This window comes from Excalfactoria chinensis, chromosome 1, assembly GCF_039878825.1.
Source record: "Excalfactoria chinensis isolate bCotChi1 chromosome 1, bCotChi1.hap2, whole genome shotgun sequence".
Classification (NCBI taxonomy): Eukaryota; Metazoa; Chordata; class Aves; order Galliformes; family Phasianidae; genus Excalfactoria; species Excalfactoria chinensis.
This window is the reverse complement of record NC_092825.1, coordinates 158,340,142-158,358,574: the sequence shown is the minus strand read 5'-3', so window position 1 is coordinate 158,358,574 and position 18,433 is coordinate 158,340,142. Positions and strand designations below refer to the sequence as shown.

The following is an 18,433-nucleotide window of genomic DNA, read 5'->3' as shown; positions in this document are numbered from 1 at the left end:
AAACTGCTGATGGCACAGACAACAATTGATGGATAAAATCTTAGTTTGGACATAGCTTTTACAGTAGTTGTCGCTCTTCTTATTGGCACTTAGTAAGTTAGGATCAGTACAGTTTTGATGCGGTCCTTTGGTACTGATGGTGCACCTGTACCCTGTCTGTGATGGAGCAGGTGGAAGTCTTTGTCCCCGTGTATCTGCTTGCATTTGATCTTGGATGTGATGTTAGAAGGGCTACAAGGTTTTGTTAGTTTTGGTCAGCTGTGGTTAATTTGCTAAGAACTCCTAATAGCAGTAAGGCAGTTGTATTTTCTTCACTAAATGTGCATGGCCTCTGAGCGGGTTGGGTGTGAAGAGGTGTCTGTTACTTAACAGAGAGGCACAATCAAGTTTTATGATGGTGTGTACTGGAAGTCTTTCATACTGAAGGCAGTTTAGAGTATTCATTAGAGTAGTTGTTGGCTTCTCTTTAAGCTGGTGGGTATTTCAACAAGTGTTACTGATTTTCTTTGTTACTAACATGAGGTCAGAATGATAAGCAGTTTAAAAAGCGCATAGAAGGGAAAATGTATATTTTTCTTTCCTCTCTGTCCTTCTGAAATGTCCAAGCTTAGAGTTTGTCTAAAAAGATCTTGTAGCCAGGTGGCACTGCCTAAATGTAGCATCACAGAGTGCATAAAGTGAATGATGTTGAAGTGAACCATAAAATAATCTGAAGATCATTTCAAGTTATTCCTGTCAAATTATTTCCTTACAGTCCTTCATTACAATTTGAAGCTGCATGGGCATTGACTAACATAGCATCAGGCACGTCTGCACAAACTCAAGCTGTTGTACAGTCTAGTAAGTATTACAATATGTTTACTGGGGGGATGTTTGGGGTTAAAGGGAAGAGGGATTTTTGGATAACAAGTACCATTTGCTATCAGAACTATTAGAACAATAAAAACATATGCCTGTCCTCTTTCTCAGAAGTTTCTGCTTTTGCTCTTAAAGGTCAACCTGTTTGTCAGTAATAATTTATATTAAGGATCCCAGACCTGAATTTCCCTTACAGAAGATAGAGAATGACAGATGATATAATGAGTATGACAAAAGTGCCAGTCCTTTCTAGTGCTGATTTTTGAATTCATGTACTGTTAATTCCCCTATAACTAAAACGTACATTAGAAAGTAAGTCTTTCTACTTCAATGGCATGTTCATGAATCTTACTAAAGTTGTTAAATACACATAGTTACATAAAATTGCCCATCTAAATACAGAGCTAAAATTACCTTTTTTTCCTTGACTGTGTGATTCGTCTCTCCTGTACGCACTGTTTGTTGTGCTGGCTTTGCCTCCTAACCAGCCAGTGGGACTTCCATTACCAAGAGACAGGAAATTAAAGTTAGTCGAAGATAAATTATGTTTGCTGAGTTGAATCAAACTGTTCTTATTTTGTTTGGTTTATATACATATATCTTTTGTGTATTGACACGCTTATCTTCAAGCAATCACTTCTATGCTAAACGCAATGTTTTGTCATTAAATGGGAGGCTATGGCTGAGCAGTTACAGAGTAAATTGTCTAGACATTGATATTCGGTGCTTTTATATGGGAAAATGATGATTTAGTTATTTGATTTTTTTTTTTTTTTTTCTCTTTTTGGTAAAGTGAAAATTAAGATCAAAAAGTGCATATGTGCAGCACAGTGGAGTCGAAGGCATTGCTGTTGGTTGCACAAATGCTGGGAGTTCAAGGTGGAGATGTCCCTCCCAAAATCTGTTTAGGTAACAGTTGGAAAGAAACAAGAGCGATAAAGTGACTGTAGAGAAGCAAAAATACTTCCTTAGTTTTGCTTCTGAAGAGATTGTGGAAGCTTAGTCTGAAAGTGTAGCTGCTTCTTTCTGGCAGGTGACCAAGGGACTCTGAACTCTATTTAGATAAAGGCCGGTTTGCAGGAATGAAGCGATAGGCCCTTGCAGCTACAGAGGAAGCTGCTGCAGCCTAAACACAAAAGAAGGCCTCAGCAGTCAGGGACAGATGGCAGTTGGAGGCCCTAGCAAGAGAGGGAAGGTACTGTACACACAGAGTAGATCTTGGCAGGAACCAATTTGAAGCAGAAGTAATTAATTTTTCCGAGAGCAGTGGATCAGATAACCTGCAGCTCCCGCCTTCTCAGACTTTCCTCCTGCTAGAGGACTGATATGAAGTATTTTCATTTCTGCTTTAAAAGCAGGATTGCAGTCAAGTGTAAACTACATACCTGACCCTCCTCTCTGAAATATGTGGAATACGTGTGTACGGCTGCAGTGTAATTTCAGTAGTCAGAGAGAAAAGGAAGCTCGAATATTCCCCTTGAGCTAATGGAAGTAGGGTGGTTGTGACAAGAAAAAAGAGTGTTCTAAACAGCGTTGTGTTGCTGTCCCTCCCAACTTGTTGTAGAAGATTGCTCCATTACTCATCCGTGGCAGGGAAAGAATTCTAGGTTCTCTTCATTCTTCATCCCTCTGCATTTTTTCATGAAAATATATATCAGGGATTTTTTTTGTCTTGTTCTCACTTGTTAAATTATCACCAGGATATCGATTCGCAGTTGCTCACAAACTGTGTTGGAGTTTCTTAAAATTCTGAAGCTATTTTGGTGCTTACAATCTCTACAAGAAAAATATTTTTCCCTTCTACAGTATATAAATTGATGTGTTTTACTTCACCGAGAAAGACTATAGGCTGAGTATGATAATATGTAGAGTTTAAAAGCTGCTATAAGAATTCCCGTGTGTCAAAGAATGTGAGTTGTGTGAGGGAAGATGGCTCACAGGAACAGCAGAGGGACGGTTTCTTAGCTGTTGAGTGTATTTAATGCAGCAGAGATTGAAAGCTAAAATCAGTACCGCTTCCTTAATCTGCTGTGTTGCTTCTGTTATATAAGAACAAATAAAAACTTGTCTTAGGACTGTATGGCAGATGGATGTAAATCTTCAGTACACGTGGAAGCTAACTATAGCCGCTTCTTGGGAGGAGGCTATTTTCTTAAAATCAAGATTTTGAAACACGTTTGCATGAGTAGGCATGTCATTCTGCTAGGTATGTATTGCTATCTTGGATAACTCTTAACGTCTGAATTACCAGGAAATTAAACCTAGCGCCTACATACTTATGGCTCTTAGGTAGCACTTGGAGAAATATGGGGAAATGTTGAAATGTGAACGGCATTGTTTAATAGTTGCTTGTTCTTAAGCTTGTTTTTTTTTCTCCCTCTATAGATTTTTATAGAAATGTTTAACAGATTCTGTTTGCTCTTCGTAACAGAAGCATGTATGCTAGTGTAAAGCATGATAGAGAAGGTGTTCAATATGAATCAATCGAAGTATTTTGCATGTACCTGTTCCACTGAAAACAAATCCAATCTTTGCGTTCCATAGATGCAGTACCCCTCTTTTTGAGGCTACTCCATTCTCCGCACCAGAACGTTTGTGAGCAGGCTGTCTGGGCTCTCGGAAATATTATCGGTAACTGTTGCTCTTACAATGATTTGCATTCAGGGGGTGTTTCACTTTAGAAGTTGACTTTTGAACATGGACATTATCATATGAGACTATGTTTCCTCTAAGCTCTGTGGCTTAATATATCTTTTCATGTGGCCAGAATTACGTACGCTCTCATACTATTTTTTTCTAAAGAATAGTGTCACTTGCTGCACAAAATGTTAACAGGATAAATTTTGTGTCTCTTAAAATATACATACATGGCCATATGTATGTATATTTAATTGAACACGAACTTTTCATAGTAAACTATTGGTGAGGAAACATAGAATTTCAGAATCCCAACATGCCATTGCATACATTTCAAGATTTTCCATTTTTAATGTAATTTCTTTTACAACAATTTTCATTTCTGTAGGTGATGGTCCTCAGTGTAGAGATTATGTCATATCACTGGGAGTTGTCAAACCTCTTCTGTCCTTCATCAATCCCTCCATTCCCATCACCTTCCTTCGGAACGTCACATGGGTCATTGTAAATCTCTGCAGGAATAAGGACCCCCCACCGCCTATGGAGACAGTTCAGGAGGTAAATACAGAATTATGAGACAGATACTTTTTTGTACTCTGCACTAGAGGCCAGATATTTCACATTGTCATACTGTGAATTTATGCATGTCTTTTGCCACTATCTTCTGCCACTTACTAGTTGTTATTTGACTGAGATAGCAGCAAAGCTACTCATAACATCCGAAGCTGGCAAATAACACTGATTACTTAGATATTAAAATGGACACAAGAAAAATGGTGTGAACATACTTTTTATCTAAAAAGACTATAAACATGATTCTGTTTATATATTTTATAATATATAAATATATATTTTATAAACAGAATCACTGAAACACAATTATTTTCAGTAAGAGGAAATGTATATAGACTAGTGAATATAGCTTAGTTTGTGCTTTGACTAACTGTGAACATAGAGTTGTTGTCAAGTCCCCACTTGAGAAGCAACTGAAAATCCTTTTACGCTGATGATCACGGAGGTGTCTATGATGTTTGCTTGGTTTCCTCCAAAATACAGCCTACTCCTTGTGTCTTTGAAATGTATTACTATCTTGTAGTTTTAATTTTAAATAAAGTACATATTTCTATACATGCTTCAGGGGAATGAGAGTTGCTGGGAAGTACATGAGTGTAATATACTAACTCAGTCTCAAGCTAAGCTTTATGTTGACGTTCTTTGGATTGATGTTTGCACAGCAAATTTTATTCTGTTGTAATGACTGATGACCTTCTTTTCAGATTTTGCCAGCATTGTGTGTTCTCATTTACCATACAGATATAAACGTAAGTAATTTCTGAAGTTTTAGGTGTTTTGCTTTTTTGTGTTGTTTAAAAAGAAAAGCTTTGAGTTTGTGTTTGTGGCAAACTTGGTTTTGTTTGTTAACTCACATATAATTAAGCAGTAAGTGCACAGTTAAGTACTTAAAACTAATGTAATTGTGGTCATTTATTATTTATATTAAAAAATATAATTTTGCCCCAATTTGTTAGTTTGTGTAGATAATAAGGTTTAAATTTTGCTTAGTCCTTTGCGTGGCAAGGATCTGGTCTTTATGATCCTTTGTGGGTCTCTTCCAACTCAGGCTATTCAGTAATTCTCTGATATGCAATGTATAATTCTGTGTATCAGTCCAGTCAAATACTGTGATCTTATGGATAAATCTAACTTCTGTAACCTGTTGGATGCCTGAATTTGCAAGCTGTTTGACTGAGAAAATCACATAGGAAAATGTATTTAAATATATTAATATTTAACTATTAAAAGTATTTAAATATCCATGTTCCTGCGCCATGTTTTGTGCATACAGTTTCAAAGTCCTAGAGAGTGGTCTGACCTCCTGAGGTCTTATATTGTACCTTCGGGAACCAAAATCTATACACCTGAGGGATAACTGAGATGCTTTTCTGCTCTGCTTCCTATCAGGACTTTGTAATGTCTTGAACTGTTGCTCCCTGTAGCAGCACCACAATTCAAGGAAGCAGAAATTGAACACTTTGGTAGGTCTGTTGATAGGGCATGAGGTTGGTGGAAATGCCTTGGGTTATTTCTTTGATAACGTAGTGGTGTTTCTGCTGCTCTTTTAATGGTGTAGTCATTCCACACATATTTGCAAACAGTTTCATTTGGGATTTTGCCAGGGTTATCCCAGTGTAATGTGAGTGGGAGACAGCACATGATGACTTTACAGTCCATAATTTGGACAAACCAAAAATACTTCTAGCCTACAGGCTTCGGTTGGTTTTTGTTGTTGTTGTTTTGGTTTGTTTTTTTATCCAGGCAAATTTGAAAGGTTTTTTGCAAGGAATGATTTTGTGAGGGTTTCTTAAATTATATGTAAGACTACGTGGTGCCAAGTTTTGACTGGTCTCAATGAGTCCTGAGAGTCAGGTGCTGGTTGGAAATACCAGTATGGTCCCAGCCTCTCCGTACTGGAGCAGCAAATCTATCTTTGGTGATGAGTTAGTGATGCAGGTAGGTCAGCAGGCAGTCCTGTGAGCTGCTGCCCTCATCATCACCAGGGCTGTGGGGCAGGAAACTGGTGAGGCACCATCTCTCACTGCTTCTGCTGTGATGCTACCTCCACTGCAGCATGTTCTGCTGTCCCTGTGGCATCAGCAGGTGTGAGCAGCAGCAGGCAAGCAGTAAGTACATGCTGTCTGGTCTCTGGAGGTGGGTGGAAGCTACCCACCGTAGGCTTATGGGGCAGGCCCTTCTCACGCCTTTAGTACTATTTAGCTATCTTAATAGCTGGAAATTTTGAATGGCTGTCTGTTTGAAAAGTAGAATGCAGATGCCTTTACCTGAATAGCAGATGAGGTTTCTTTCAGTTAAGCTGTCAGAGAGGTGAAGCTGGCTCACAGATCTCTGTTTGGGTATGCTGCATTGAGCCACTCATCTGAAGCTTCCTTAAATCTCAGTGAGCTGGGCCATTAACTCCTTTTTGCTCACTCTGGGCATAAACTCTGCCTACAAAGCCTTCAAACACTGCTTCAGACCATCTAACCTGAGAACATAAGTAAGATGCTTGGATTTAGAGCCTATTGCTCTAACCTCTTTCTAGTGAATCAGATGAGAGCCCTATCCAAAAGGTCATTCAGTTCACAGAATAGAACAGATGTCTTAGCACACAGAATATTAACTGGGAGAGTAGGCTTACTGTGCTCTTAATTTAGACACTTCACTTAGGTGCAATGAGTTCAGGCTTTAGTCTTCCTTAAAATTCCAGAGAGTAATTGCTTTGCTTTAGTTAGCATGAGAAATTGACTTAGAAATGCCCTCAGAAGCATCCAGGCTTCTCTTCCTGCAGTTCTTAACATCATCTCCAAGTGACAGGACATTACCTCTTTTTCTTCTAGCTTCGTTTCTGCTTCAAACCCTACCTTTAAAATAACTAACTTTTGTACCTTTCCTTTTTTTTTCTTCTTTTGGAGGGCTCTCAAATCATCCATACCAAATCACCAGTGACTTCACTGTTATTTTCTTTAAGTGTATCCTGTGTGATAGTCATTTCTTGGTGTTTATTCCCTTCTCTTGAACAGCTGCCACCTTAAAATAAGTGTTAGTCATTTAACTGGTCTAAGAAAGTTCTTTGCTGTAGATTTAAATCTCAATATGAAGGATAGTTTGTAGTTTAACTTCAGACTGCACTGTGGGTCAAAGGCATTGAAGTGCAGCTAGATGACTTTAAAGTCTAAGGCCATTTAACTGTTGTGTATTCAGAAGATAGTACATCTAACAGATGAGAGCGGGGCTGAGAAGTTGGGTCACTGTTGTCTTTAGAAAGTTACTAGCTCAGTTTCTTCACTGAGCCACTCATCTGTCTCCAAAATGCAAATCAAAGCCAACAATTTACCTTTGTCAGGTGATGTGTGCTGTAACTGTGCACCAAAATGCGTCAATTAAAAGGAAGAGGATGTAGAACTTATATCACTGAGCAAATGGCCCCAGTTTTCATAGTTGTACGTAATAATCCAGCATTTAATGCATCAGGTTGCATTGAAATATTTGAGTTTTTCCTGTAACTAAATTGTAAACCATTTTTTTTTTACCCAGACATGTGGAAAATTATTGCTAAATTAAGATTCAGTGTTACGAATTCTACTATTCAGTGTTTAAATTACGTTACGTTCTTCCCAACTTACAGATTCTTGTGGACACCGTTTGGGCTTTGTCCTACTTAACGGACGGTGGCAACGAGCAGATACAGATGGTGATTGATTCAGGAGTTGTACCTTTTCTAGTTCCTCTTCTGAGTCATCAGGAGGTCAAAGTTCAAGTAAGTCTGCCTCAGTTTCCTTGCGTAGTCCTTTGTAACCTGTTTGCTTATCAATTACACCTTGGAGTATTTATTGCTGGGGATTCTGAAGTGAGCATTGTACTACAGCCTTTTAGAATGATAATATCTTTGAGTATTTTTAGTAAATTTCCAGTTTTCTACAAAAGGCAGGTTTGCCGATTTTCAACACAAAGGGAAGCTTTAAGTTAGTTAATGTGTGCTTGGTTTTTATAAATGAACCATTGGACTGTGGAAGCTTCTGCGTGTATCTGTGCATTTGCCATATTTGTTTAGTTTGGACTTTGGATGAGGGTTGCCTGGCTCAACTTTTGTCAAACCAGTTCAGTTGATGGAAAGGAGCCTCTCCAGTTTTCTATCTACAAAACATTTATTAACTCCTAAGGGTATAATGTGCATGTTTGAAAGTCAACTGAGAGTAAATAAGAATATAAATAGTCTTTCTTTTTCTTTATTCTGCAATGGAGACCTGAATTAAAAAGCACGCAACGTTTACAGCCATAGTCAAGGCCTAGATATGTTTGTTGTCATTCAGATCAGATACATGATGAATTATTTCTTTTATTATCCTAATCTCTTTTTACTTTCTAATCTTCCAATTTCTGGAGTTGATCTGCAGTGTGCTTTTCAGTAAAATACTGCACTGTGTGTTTCTGTTTCGATGAAACAGCGCCTGCTTTAGAGTGTAGCTCAGAACCCGTCGTGCTAAACTCTCTTCTGCAGTGTTTTTGTAGAAACGCTTTAAATTATCTTTATTTTAACATAAGTAACAGCAACGTTTTTAACACGCAGTTTTTTTTTCTCTTCCCACTTGGGCTGTTCAGACAGCAGCACTGAGAGCAGTAGGCAACATAGTAACTGGTACCGATGAACAGACACAAGTTGTTCTCAACTGTGATGTTTTGTCTTACTTCCCAAACCTCCTGACACATCCAAAGGAGAAGATAAACAAGGTATGTTATAATCTGCTTCTTCCTTGCTTAATCTTGTTTAAAAAATAGAACTGTGATCTGTACCATGTTACAGAAGAATTTCTCAGAGCACTTATCTCTGGGATGTCAGCAGTTCTGTATGAAGACACCGCCTTTCAGTCTGGTGCTTAATTAGGGCAGAAGTCAAACAGCCATATTGAGGGTCCGTTAGTTAGTGCTGATACATCAGTGCTGATTTTTGTGGGGACTGATTTTTTGCTTTGAAGTATGATTTTTTTTGTTGTTTGGAAAGTGAGTAAATGGTGAATTTATACCATGGCTTTTTGTATCTAAGGATCATTACTTTTAGTTGAGTTCAGTGACATTGGTTACAGACGACCTGGTTTATCCTCCCCAAAATTAAAGGGATGTAACAAACCCCTTTTTTTCATAGTGGAGTTTTTTCTCTTCTGTTGTCCATCTTTATTTTCAAGAGAGTACAGACTACCACCATCCTTTTTTGAAAGCTATCCCTGCATCTCCTCCCCTTCCTCTTGGCAGAAGGAACTTTAGATGGAATAGGGAGAATTAGATGAAAGGAAGTTATAAGTGCCTTCCTTTCTAGAGCTTCATTTGATGGTGTTTGCTTTATTTTTGGCAATCATCATTGTGCCATCTTCCCTTGCAGAGATGAGGCTGGCTGGGAAGGAGGCTCTTTCTATTTTCTCTGCCATTTATAATATTACATGATTTCCCCATTGCAGTGAATCACAGAGGGGGGATTCTGTTTCTTCAGGCCTTGGAAAACGCCAGTAGCGCTGAAGAAGTTTCTTCTGCAGTTCAGACTGCTGTGATCTTTTTCTGTCTGCACTTCTAGCACTCAGGAAAGAATGAAGAAGAGCTCTTTTTGAAAACCAAGAAGGAGTTATTTTGTTTTAAGAGAAGTCTATGAACACCTTTGAGGTTTTTTGTTTTAATAATGCGAGGAGCAAATACAAATAAAAATCAAATGTACCTCCCTAAAAAATGGAACCCGTTTTGTTTTCTCTAGTATTTTATGATTGGCTCTTTGATGGCTTATTAAAATCAGGTTGGTTTTAGCTCAGGCTGAGAGCTTTTTTCAGGCATTCTTGATTGGCTTGGCAAGATAACCTGTTGTAACCAGGAATCTTTTATTGACATTAGATGTTAGCTATGCTAATGAACCACCTGATTGAGGTAATTGCTGAGTAAGGTCTCAGGGCTGAAAGTCTTGTCTGATTATTAATGGGAAAAATCAGATGAGCTTTGCAAGCTCTACTTCATATTTAAGGGAGTAAAGAGGAGATGGAAGCACAGAAAGCTACTACTGAGCTGTCAGGTTCAAAATTACAGGAGAAGTTTTTTTGCTTGTTTGTTTGGGGATGCTTTCCAAAACTTACATAGAGTTTAAAATATGACTGTGGCTTTAGCAGTGCAAAGTGGATATAAGGTTTAAGTCAGTATTGCTGCCAGTGTGTGGAGTAAGTAATGCTACGACCCAGTGAATTAATCATATCAATTTTGTAGCAATCTCCTGCATGTTTGGCTTTTACAGAGCAATAAAAGCCTGTGTGTTGGAAGTGCTACTGGGGAGGAAACCTGGAGGCTCTATTTAGAGATGGTTGTGGTATGAGTTGAGGTTTTGAGGCTTTTTTTCAGATAGATTTTTTTTTTCTTATCTGTTGACTGTTTTAAAAAACGTGTTTTGCTTTTTTATCTTGTTCAATTTTAGGAAGCAGTTTGGTTCCTTTCCAATATTACAGCAGGAAACCAGCAACAAGTTCAGGCTGTAATAGATGCTGGACTAATCCCTATGATCATACACCAGCTGGCTAAGGTCAGTCAAACTGTCAGCTATGCAAGTTGTCATCCTCTTTTTATAAACCTGACATGAGGAGTGTGTGATTTTTTAATAATAAGCTTGACAGATGTTTCCATGTGGATTTTAATGAGCCATTAATTTTACTCTTCAGGGTGACTTTGGAACACAGAAGGAAGCCGCGTGGGCAATTAGCAATTTGACAATAAGTGGGAGAAAAGATCAGGTATGTATAGTAGGATTTCAGGTTGTCACTTAAACGTGGCACGTGCAGCCATTTGTAAGAAGCAAAATGTTCAAAGTACTTTTTGGGTTTTTTTTCTTCCCATTATTTAGGTTGAATACCTTGTACAGCAAAATGTAATCCCACCGTTCTGCAATCTACTCTCAGTAAAGGATTCTCAAGTGGTACAGGTGGTGCTGGATGGTCTGAAAAACATCCTGATAATGGCTGGTGATGAGGCTAGCACAATAGCTGAAATTATAGAAGAGTGTGGAGGTATGTGCTTATCTTTCTTCAAAAAAGAAAGATATATACTGAATTCTGTTCTGTCTTCTCTTTGCTGTTGTTGGGTGTTAAGTACAGAATTTTTGGGACCGTGAGCCATCTGAGTAAGCAGATGACACTCTATCCTCTTTAGCTTGTGGTAGGGACAGTCATGTTGGAAACAGTTGGTGGAGGAACTTTCTGTAGCTGGGTGTTCCTAGACTTATATGAGAATTATATTTTGTTTCATTTGGTTATTGAATATACTTGGCTGTACAGTAAAACACACAATGCTTGCTTTAGTTTGTTGTCTGGTTGCAGATGGCTGAGTAAGGACCTGCTGGTCGAAGTGAGAGATAAAATGCACAGGCAGTGTAAGTAGGGATGTGTGGCCTGGGAAGGACACAGGAATGTGTAGAGATGGGATCAAGAAAGCCAAGGCACACACAAAACTGATACTAGCAAGGAATGTGAAAAATAACAAGAGGTTCTACGTTTACGTTGGTCAAAAGAGAAAGGACAAGGAAAGTGTAGTGAGAAGGGAGAGCTGGCAACAACAGACAAAACTGCTGAGGTACTCAGTGAGTCTTCACTCTCAGTCAGGCTTCCTACATCCCTTGTGCCCTTGAACCTCTAGGCAGGTGTTAGGAAAGCAAAATACTTCCCAGTGTAAGAACAGAGCAAATCAAGGACCGCCTTGTAAGGCTGAGTGTGTACAAGTCTGTAGGGTTGACATGTATCCTGTTGTCCCAAAGGAACTGGCTGTAGTTGCCAAATTGTTCTCCACCATATCTGAAAATTTGTGGCTGTCAGGGGAGGTCCCCAGTGATTGGAAAGGGGGGAAATATAACTTCTGTTTTTAAGAAAGGTAGAAAGGAATATCCAGGAAACTGCAGGCTGATGAACCTCATGTCTGTGCCTGGGAAGTCCTCCTGGAACCTATGTTAAGGCACGTGTGAGATGTGGAGATAACCCGAGACAGCCAGCACAGCTTCTGCACCAAGGGCAGATGGTGCTTTATCAATCTGGTGACCTTCTATGGCGAAGTTGTGGCATCAGAGGACAAAGGAAATACAGCTGCTGTTGTCTACTTGGACTTTGATGTGGTCTCACACTACATCCTTGTCTCTAAGTTGGAGAGAGGTGGATTTGAGTGGTGGATTATTTGATGGATAAGGAATTGTTTGGATGGTTGCAGACAGAGAGTTGTGGTCAGTGGCTGTATGTACAAGTGAAGATTGGTTACAAGTGGTGTGTCCCTCACGGGTCAGTCTTGGGACCAGAGTTTTTCAGCATCTTTATCAGTGACACGGACAGTGAAATTAAGTGTGTCCCTCAGCAGGTTTGCTGATGACAACTCGCTGAGTGGTGCAGTTGACAAAGTCCAAGGGAGGCATGCGATCCAGGAGCCTGGACAGGCTTGAAAAGTGGGCCAGTGTGAACCTAATGAGGTTCAACAAGGCCAAGTGTAATGTGTTGCACTTTGGTCAGGGAAATCCCAGATACGTGTACAGACTGGGAGAACTCGATGAGCACTGCCCAGCTGGACATGAGCCAGTGATATGTGCTCACAGAATGGAATCTGAGCAATATCTTGGGATGCATCAACAACAGGGAGTAGGAGGTCATTGTCCCCCTCTGCTCTGCCCTCATGAGGCACCTTCTGGTGTACTGCATCCTGTTCTGGGGCTCTCAGCACAAGAAAGATATTGGAGTATGTCCAGAGAAGGGATACGAGGGTGACCAGAGGGCTGAAGCACATCTCTGATTAAGATAGGCTATGGAAGTTAGGCTTATTCAACCCGGACAAGAGAAGGCTCTGGGAAGGCACACAGGAGCAGGACTGACTATTTACAGTCCAATAGTGACAGGACAACAGGGAATGTCTTTAAATTTTTTAAAAGAGGGGAGATTTAGCTTAGATGGTAGGCAGAAATTCTTTACTCAAAGATGGTGAGGCCCTGGCACAGCTGCCCAGAGAAGCTGTGGGTGTCCCATCCCTGGAGGCACTTGAGGCCAGGTTGGATGGGGCCCTGGGCTTCTGGGTGGCAGCCCTGCCTACAACAGAGAGTTGGAACTGAATTGTCTTTAGAGTCCCTTCTAACCCAAGCCATTCTGTGATCATGATTCTGTGATCATAATTTCATTAGGACTAATGCAGAATGAGGAGTCAGGCTTTGGGATATTCAAATCTTAGTTTTAATTGATGTAATATAGTAGGGTACACTAAGGAATGTATGTTCAAGAATTTAGTGTACTGGAAGCTTTTCTCTTGTGTATAACACATCCAGTTTGAAAATGGGACTAGGATTTTAATCTGATTTTAGGATGAGATTTCGTTGCCTTAGTTAAATCCACTTCCTTTGCTTATACGCAGAATCATAGAATGGCCTGGGTTGAAAAGGACCACAGTGGTCATCCAGTTTCAACCCCCCTGCTATGTGCAGGGTCACCAACCACCAGCCCAGGCTGCCCAGAGCCACATCCAGCCTGGCCTTGAATGCCTGGGGGGATGGAACAAAAACTATGCACTAGACAACAGTAGTTTTTAAAACAATAATATAATGGTAAAATACATGGAAACACAGCGGATTTTATCTAAAAAGAGAGAAGATTCCCTTATCCTATGTTCTAGTATGTTTCTGTAGTGTTTCATGATTTTCCTTGGTTAGGTTTTTTTTTCCCCCAAAATAGTCAGTAATTCACTCCAATTTAAACTTAAAATCCTTCTCAATTCTCTTTTATCCAGGGTTAGAGAAAATAGAAGCCTTGCAACAACACGAGAATGAAGACATCTATAAACTAGCATTTGAAATCATAGATCAGTATTTCTCTGGTGATGATGTAAGTATGCTAAAGATGGAAAAGCGTATACACTGTGCTGTTAGTGTTACGTTAGTAAGCACATTGTCCTTGGTGGTCAGTTCCAGTTGCTGTGGACATAGGCTGTCAGGGAGGTCAAGCTTCCTGCTCCCTTTTCAGTGCTCCTTCCCTGAATTGAAAGTCTTTGAAGAATTTCTCAATTCTTGGAATTTTCTTTAGCAATATTAAGATGACTGATCTCATTTTTGCGTAAATACATTGACACAGACCCAGTGTTTGTTGCACTGACGTGTACACGGACGTGTCATTACTTGTGATTAGAATCTGAACAGTTCTCTGGCTCTCTGTTTTTTTTACTTTCTTGTACGTCAGCCTTAGGAGTTGGGGAGTGGATCCTTATTTCAGATTGTTGTATTTCAGCTCTGTAATTACTCAGTGTGGAATTTGTGTTGAAGAGAACGATTAAACCCAGACAACTTTCTGCGGTTGATTGATGTAGACCACCTGATATTTTCTTGTATCCCAATGAGATCTTTTGACCCAGTTCCCTATGCTTGTAATGATTCTGTGGGCAGTATCTAATAACCTCCATAATGGTTCTGAGACTTCTGTAGTTAACTGAAGAGCATGATCTTAGTTGATATAGGTGGAAAAGTAACCCTGCTGAGGTTAGTGCTCCTTTTTGTGCATTTACTTCTTATATAAACTAATATAATTTAAGTGTGTGTATAATTGGCTGAATTTACTGCCCTTTTATGGGGATCAAGACCGTACTTCAGATTATTGCTTACACTGGTAGCAAGTTTTCTGGAGTTTCTGAAACTTCTTAGAAATTGTAGAAATTCTATAATTGGAAGATAGGAATTAAAAATCAAAATGACAGATAATTCTTCAGGCAGTAACTGTAAGTAGCAAAACGAGCCCCTTGTCATTTAAGTACAATTGCAAACCAATGCAAATCCTGCCGCTTCGGGAGCTCTGTATTCTCATAAGATGTTGCTGGTCACTAGATGCTCATCCCTTCGTTGTTAATCACACCTGCTCCTTTGGTGAGTTCTGTATAGAACACAGGCAGTTGGCATATACTTCAGAATCAGCACTGATAGCTTCCTATTGTGTTAAAGGTGTGTGAACTTAGGCAGCATTGCTTTCAGAAGGCGAAAGTGTTAATTTGTCAACTCAAAACATCTGCAAGCAATTCTGAGACCAGATTCAGTCTTCATAGTGGTGTGCCCTAGTCGTCCTCCTGGTAATTGCTGCTGTCCCCAAATGCCTGAGTTCCTCTTTCCAGTTTAGGTTTTAAGTCACCGAAAGTAAAATGTCTTCAGGTGAGTCAGTTCTGCTCTACTCCAATGCCAGACCTCCAAAACCTGTTTAGACTCCATCCCCAGAAGGGCTCTTACGTGCCTGTGGATGACACACAGTGTGAAACAAGGCACCTGGTTGCTACAACCAAATAAACATCATCACAATAATACTTAAAATAGATGAATAGATGGACATTTGTGAATCTCTTTTATGAGTGCCGAACTGTGGTGGGAATGGACGTTTAGCAGATTCTTGTTGTTTTGTTTGATAGATCGATGAGGATCCCAGTCTCATTCCTGAAGCCACTCAAGGAGGTACTTACAATTTTGACCCGACAGCCAACCTTCAAACAAAAGAATTTAATTTTTAAGTTCAAAAAAGTGCAGCTTCTCTGTCCCACACCAGTATGAAGCACCACCAGATGGCTACCAAGTGAAGAAACAAAAGGCTCCAAGACACAAATGCCTCTTCATTTTGATGCTTCTAAAGCAAGCCATGTATCGGTCACTTTGCAGTTGCCAAACGTCACTATCACATGGACTGTAAATGCATATGCATGATCTCTTAAACTGTTTCAGAATTCTTTTTAACGGTCCCGACTACCTTTTTTTGCCTTTTTCCTGGTGCCACATGCTGACAACCGCAATCTGCAGTTCTGTTAAGAAAATTCCATAGTGGTGGCACGTTGGCTTTCCACGGAAAAGTAGCTTCTTTGGAAAATGGTGCGCAGTGGATCAAGACACTTTGGTATGATGCGTCCATTTTGGAAGACTACAGGGGCCCAGTTTGCTCTGAGCCTCCATCATCGTCCTCCACAAGCGTATTTTCATATACTTTATGTGGAAGAATAGATTTAAAACAAAAAACACAAGCCAAATGATTTCATTGGTGAAACTGAAATAAAAGTAACTTAAACAAACAACACAACACTTGGCAATTGATTAAACACGTTTAAAGCAGACGAAAAAAAAACTACTTCATCTGTCAGTAATTGATGTGTGTTCATTAACTGCCTCAGAAACCAGGGTTGGAGAATGAACTGTAGATTTGGACTGGTAAAGCTTTTGCCATTATACCTAATTTTTGAGAACAGCGAGCCCTATTTGACCACTCACTTCAGCCTGTGTGTTCCTGCTGTTTTGAAGTAATCAAATGCTGTGCATGGTATTTTACCTGAGCTACAACCTGCTACGGACTTGAACTTCTGGTTAAGCTGAAAGCAAGAATCCCAGACTGTAGAGGGGGGGGGAGGGAAAAAATTCTGTCCAAAAAACACAAATGTATCAGTTAAAAAGAATCTTGCTTTCAACTTTCAGCAGTCAATATATTTTGTTTTAAATTGATAATTGGATATGGTTGATTCATATTGGGTTTAAACTGTGGAGCTTTCATGTTTACTGTAATTTAGTCTTAATCTATTTTTTACTTAGTAACCAGTGCTTTTGATGATGTGGTTGGCAACAAACCAGCAACTACTTAGAAGCGTCATAAAAGCTTCATTCTTGGAGTATTGGAAGTGTTACTCAGAAACCAGTCTCAAATCTTAGTCGCGTGTTGAAACAAGATGCAAACTGGTTGGCGCGTGAGGCTGTATGGAAGCTGCCGCCATTCAGCAACAACCTGATGTGCAGCGCACATTAAATAACTCTACGTAAGGTATGTGAGGTCACTGCTTTAGGAAAATGGCCCGACCCAGCCCTTTTCAAAGGGATCTTGGTATCGCTGGGGTGAAGATGGGTAATTCCGTAAGCTATCACACAAACTGGTTTTGTTGCTGTTGTTTACTGGGTGTAATTTCCCACTGCATTGATGTGAAGGGATAGAAAAAATCTAAACTAATTTAGTTATTGGATGTGGGTTGTATTTACTGTGATGAAGATAAGGACAGATGCCATCAGAGCTTTGTGGATCAGCTGTTTTTCCACTGATGAACAACGCATAGCAGGTGTGCATTCATTAAATATATATCTGCCAAGGTGGAGCCACTTTAAAGAGCGAGTTGTCTTGTATCCCAGCTGGATACAAGCGTATGTTTAAACTGCAAGATTTTTACTTGCTAGATAATCTGTTTTAATATAGTGGTTTGGCCTCTGATTATTTATAGGTTTTATAAATTTTAGAATCAATTTCTCTTTAAGGTGGCTCAGATTTTTCAACTCTCGTGCACATAAAATTGAGTTGAAGTTCATTGTGCCTTTTTTCTTTTCCCAGAAGTTGAGTTGAAGCTTCATATGGTAACTGCATCCTATTCACACACTATAGTCTAAAATCTTGAAAATGTGTGGTGTTCGCTAAGAAACTAAACAATAAAAAGTCAAAGTTAGGTAAGGTCACAAAAGGGTTTGTGGAATTGGAGTTCCGGCAGGTGTTATTGTGAACAAATATTTCCCCTTCTAACTCCATTTGGTTTCCTTCTCTGCCGTATAGACTGACGGTGACCCTGCTCAGCCTGTGCTCACTGTTATCCTACCCATCACCTTCAAATTGATATTAAAACAACGGTTTTCCACGACTGTGAAGATCTGATCTTTTTCTTGCACCCAGTGCATTACGTTCCAAGTGAACATCGGCCAACTGGGTTCAGGCAAGACGAGGCATGTGCTCAGTTCTGTCTGTTGTGACCTTATCAGCTTTTGATTGGGATTGCACCATCGCATAGTTAATAAAGGAAACAAAGTATATTGCTGCACTTTTACGTTTTCAGAACAGTGTTTAAAATGGCATTGTTTTTATTATTTTTTTAAACTATCAGTTAAAATAGACTAAAACGTTCTTTCAAAGAGGCATCTAAATGTGTTCCTAATTTTGTATATGGGCTTAGGTTTTGTAACCAATAAAAAGCTGCTATCAAATACTATTAAATAATAATAATTCAAGAAGTTATTTTGAAAGTGATGGAAGTGCTTAGTCTTTGCAGATCAACCTGTAGGGGTTTTTGTCTTTGACTAGGTTTTAGTTAGCAGAACTCCAGCTCAACGTCTGACGTATGTTACAAGAACGAATAAAGTAAGCTAACGCAGTGGTCTCTGGAACTTGGGTACTGTTCTGGTACGGAGTTTTATACTTTTCTGTAAGGTATGTCCATAAACGTGTACAGGAGGCGATGCTAAGTGGGCTGCGGCTGATCAGCGTGACTGGGAGGCAGTGATTCCTGCTGACGGTGTGGTGTTCTGTAGCATAGAGGAGCTCACCGTCCTGCTCCAACGCCAGAGACTTGCTTTCCAGGTTCCCAGTGC

General features: G+C 39.6%; 1 protein-coding gene across 1 annotated transcript in view; it reads left to right on the top strand.

Moving 5' to 3' along the window:
• The window catches only part of KPNA3 (karyopherin subunit alpha 3), a 49,218-nt gene extending 30,989 nt beyond the window's left edge, over nt 1-18,229 (top strand). Inside the window, exons 7-17 of the mRNA XM_072359963.1 lie at nt 755-840; nt 3,403-3,489; nt 3,884-4,053; nt 4,773-4,817; nt 7,679-7,810; nt 8,653-8,781; nt 10,493-10,597; nt 10,734-10,805; nt 10,916-11,078; nt 13,816-13,910; nt 15,469-18,229. Of these exons, the coding sequence (XP_072216064.1) occupies nt 755-840; nt 3,403-3,489; nt 3,884-4,053; nt 4,773-4,817; nt 7,679-7,810; nt 8,653-8,781; nt 10,493-10,597; nt 10,734-10,805; nt 10,916-11,078; nt 13,816-13,910; nt 15,469-15,567 (1,183 nt within the window). The 3' untranslated portion in view covers nt 15,568-18,229. The remainder of the gene's footprint in view (nt 1-754; nt 841-3,402; nt 3,490-3,883; nt 4,054-4,772; nt 4,818-7,678; nt 7,811-8,652; nt 8,782-10,492; nt 10,598-10,733; nt 10,806-10,915; nt 11,079-13,815; nt 13,911-15,468) is intronic.
• The last annotated feature ends 204 nt before the right edge of the window (nt 18,230-18,433 follow it).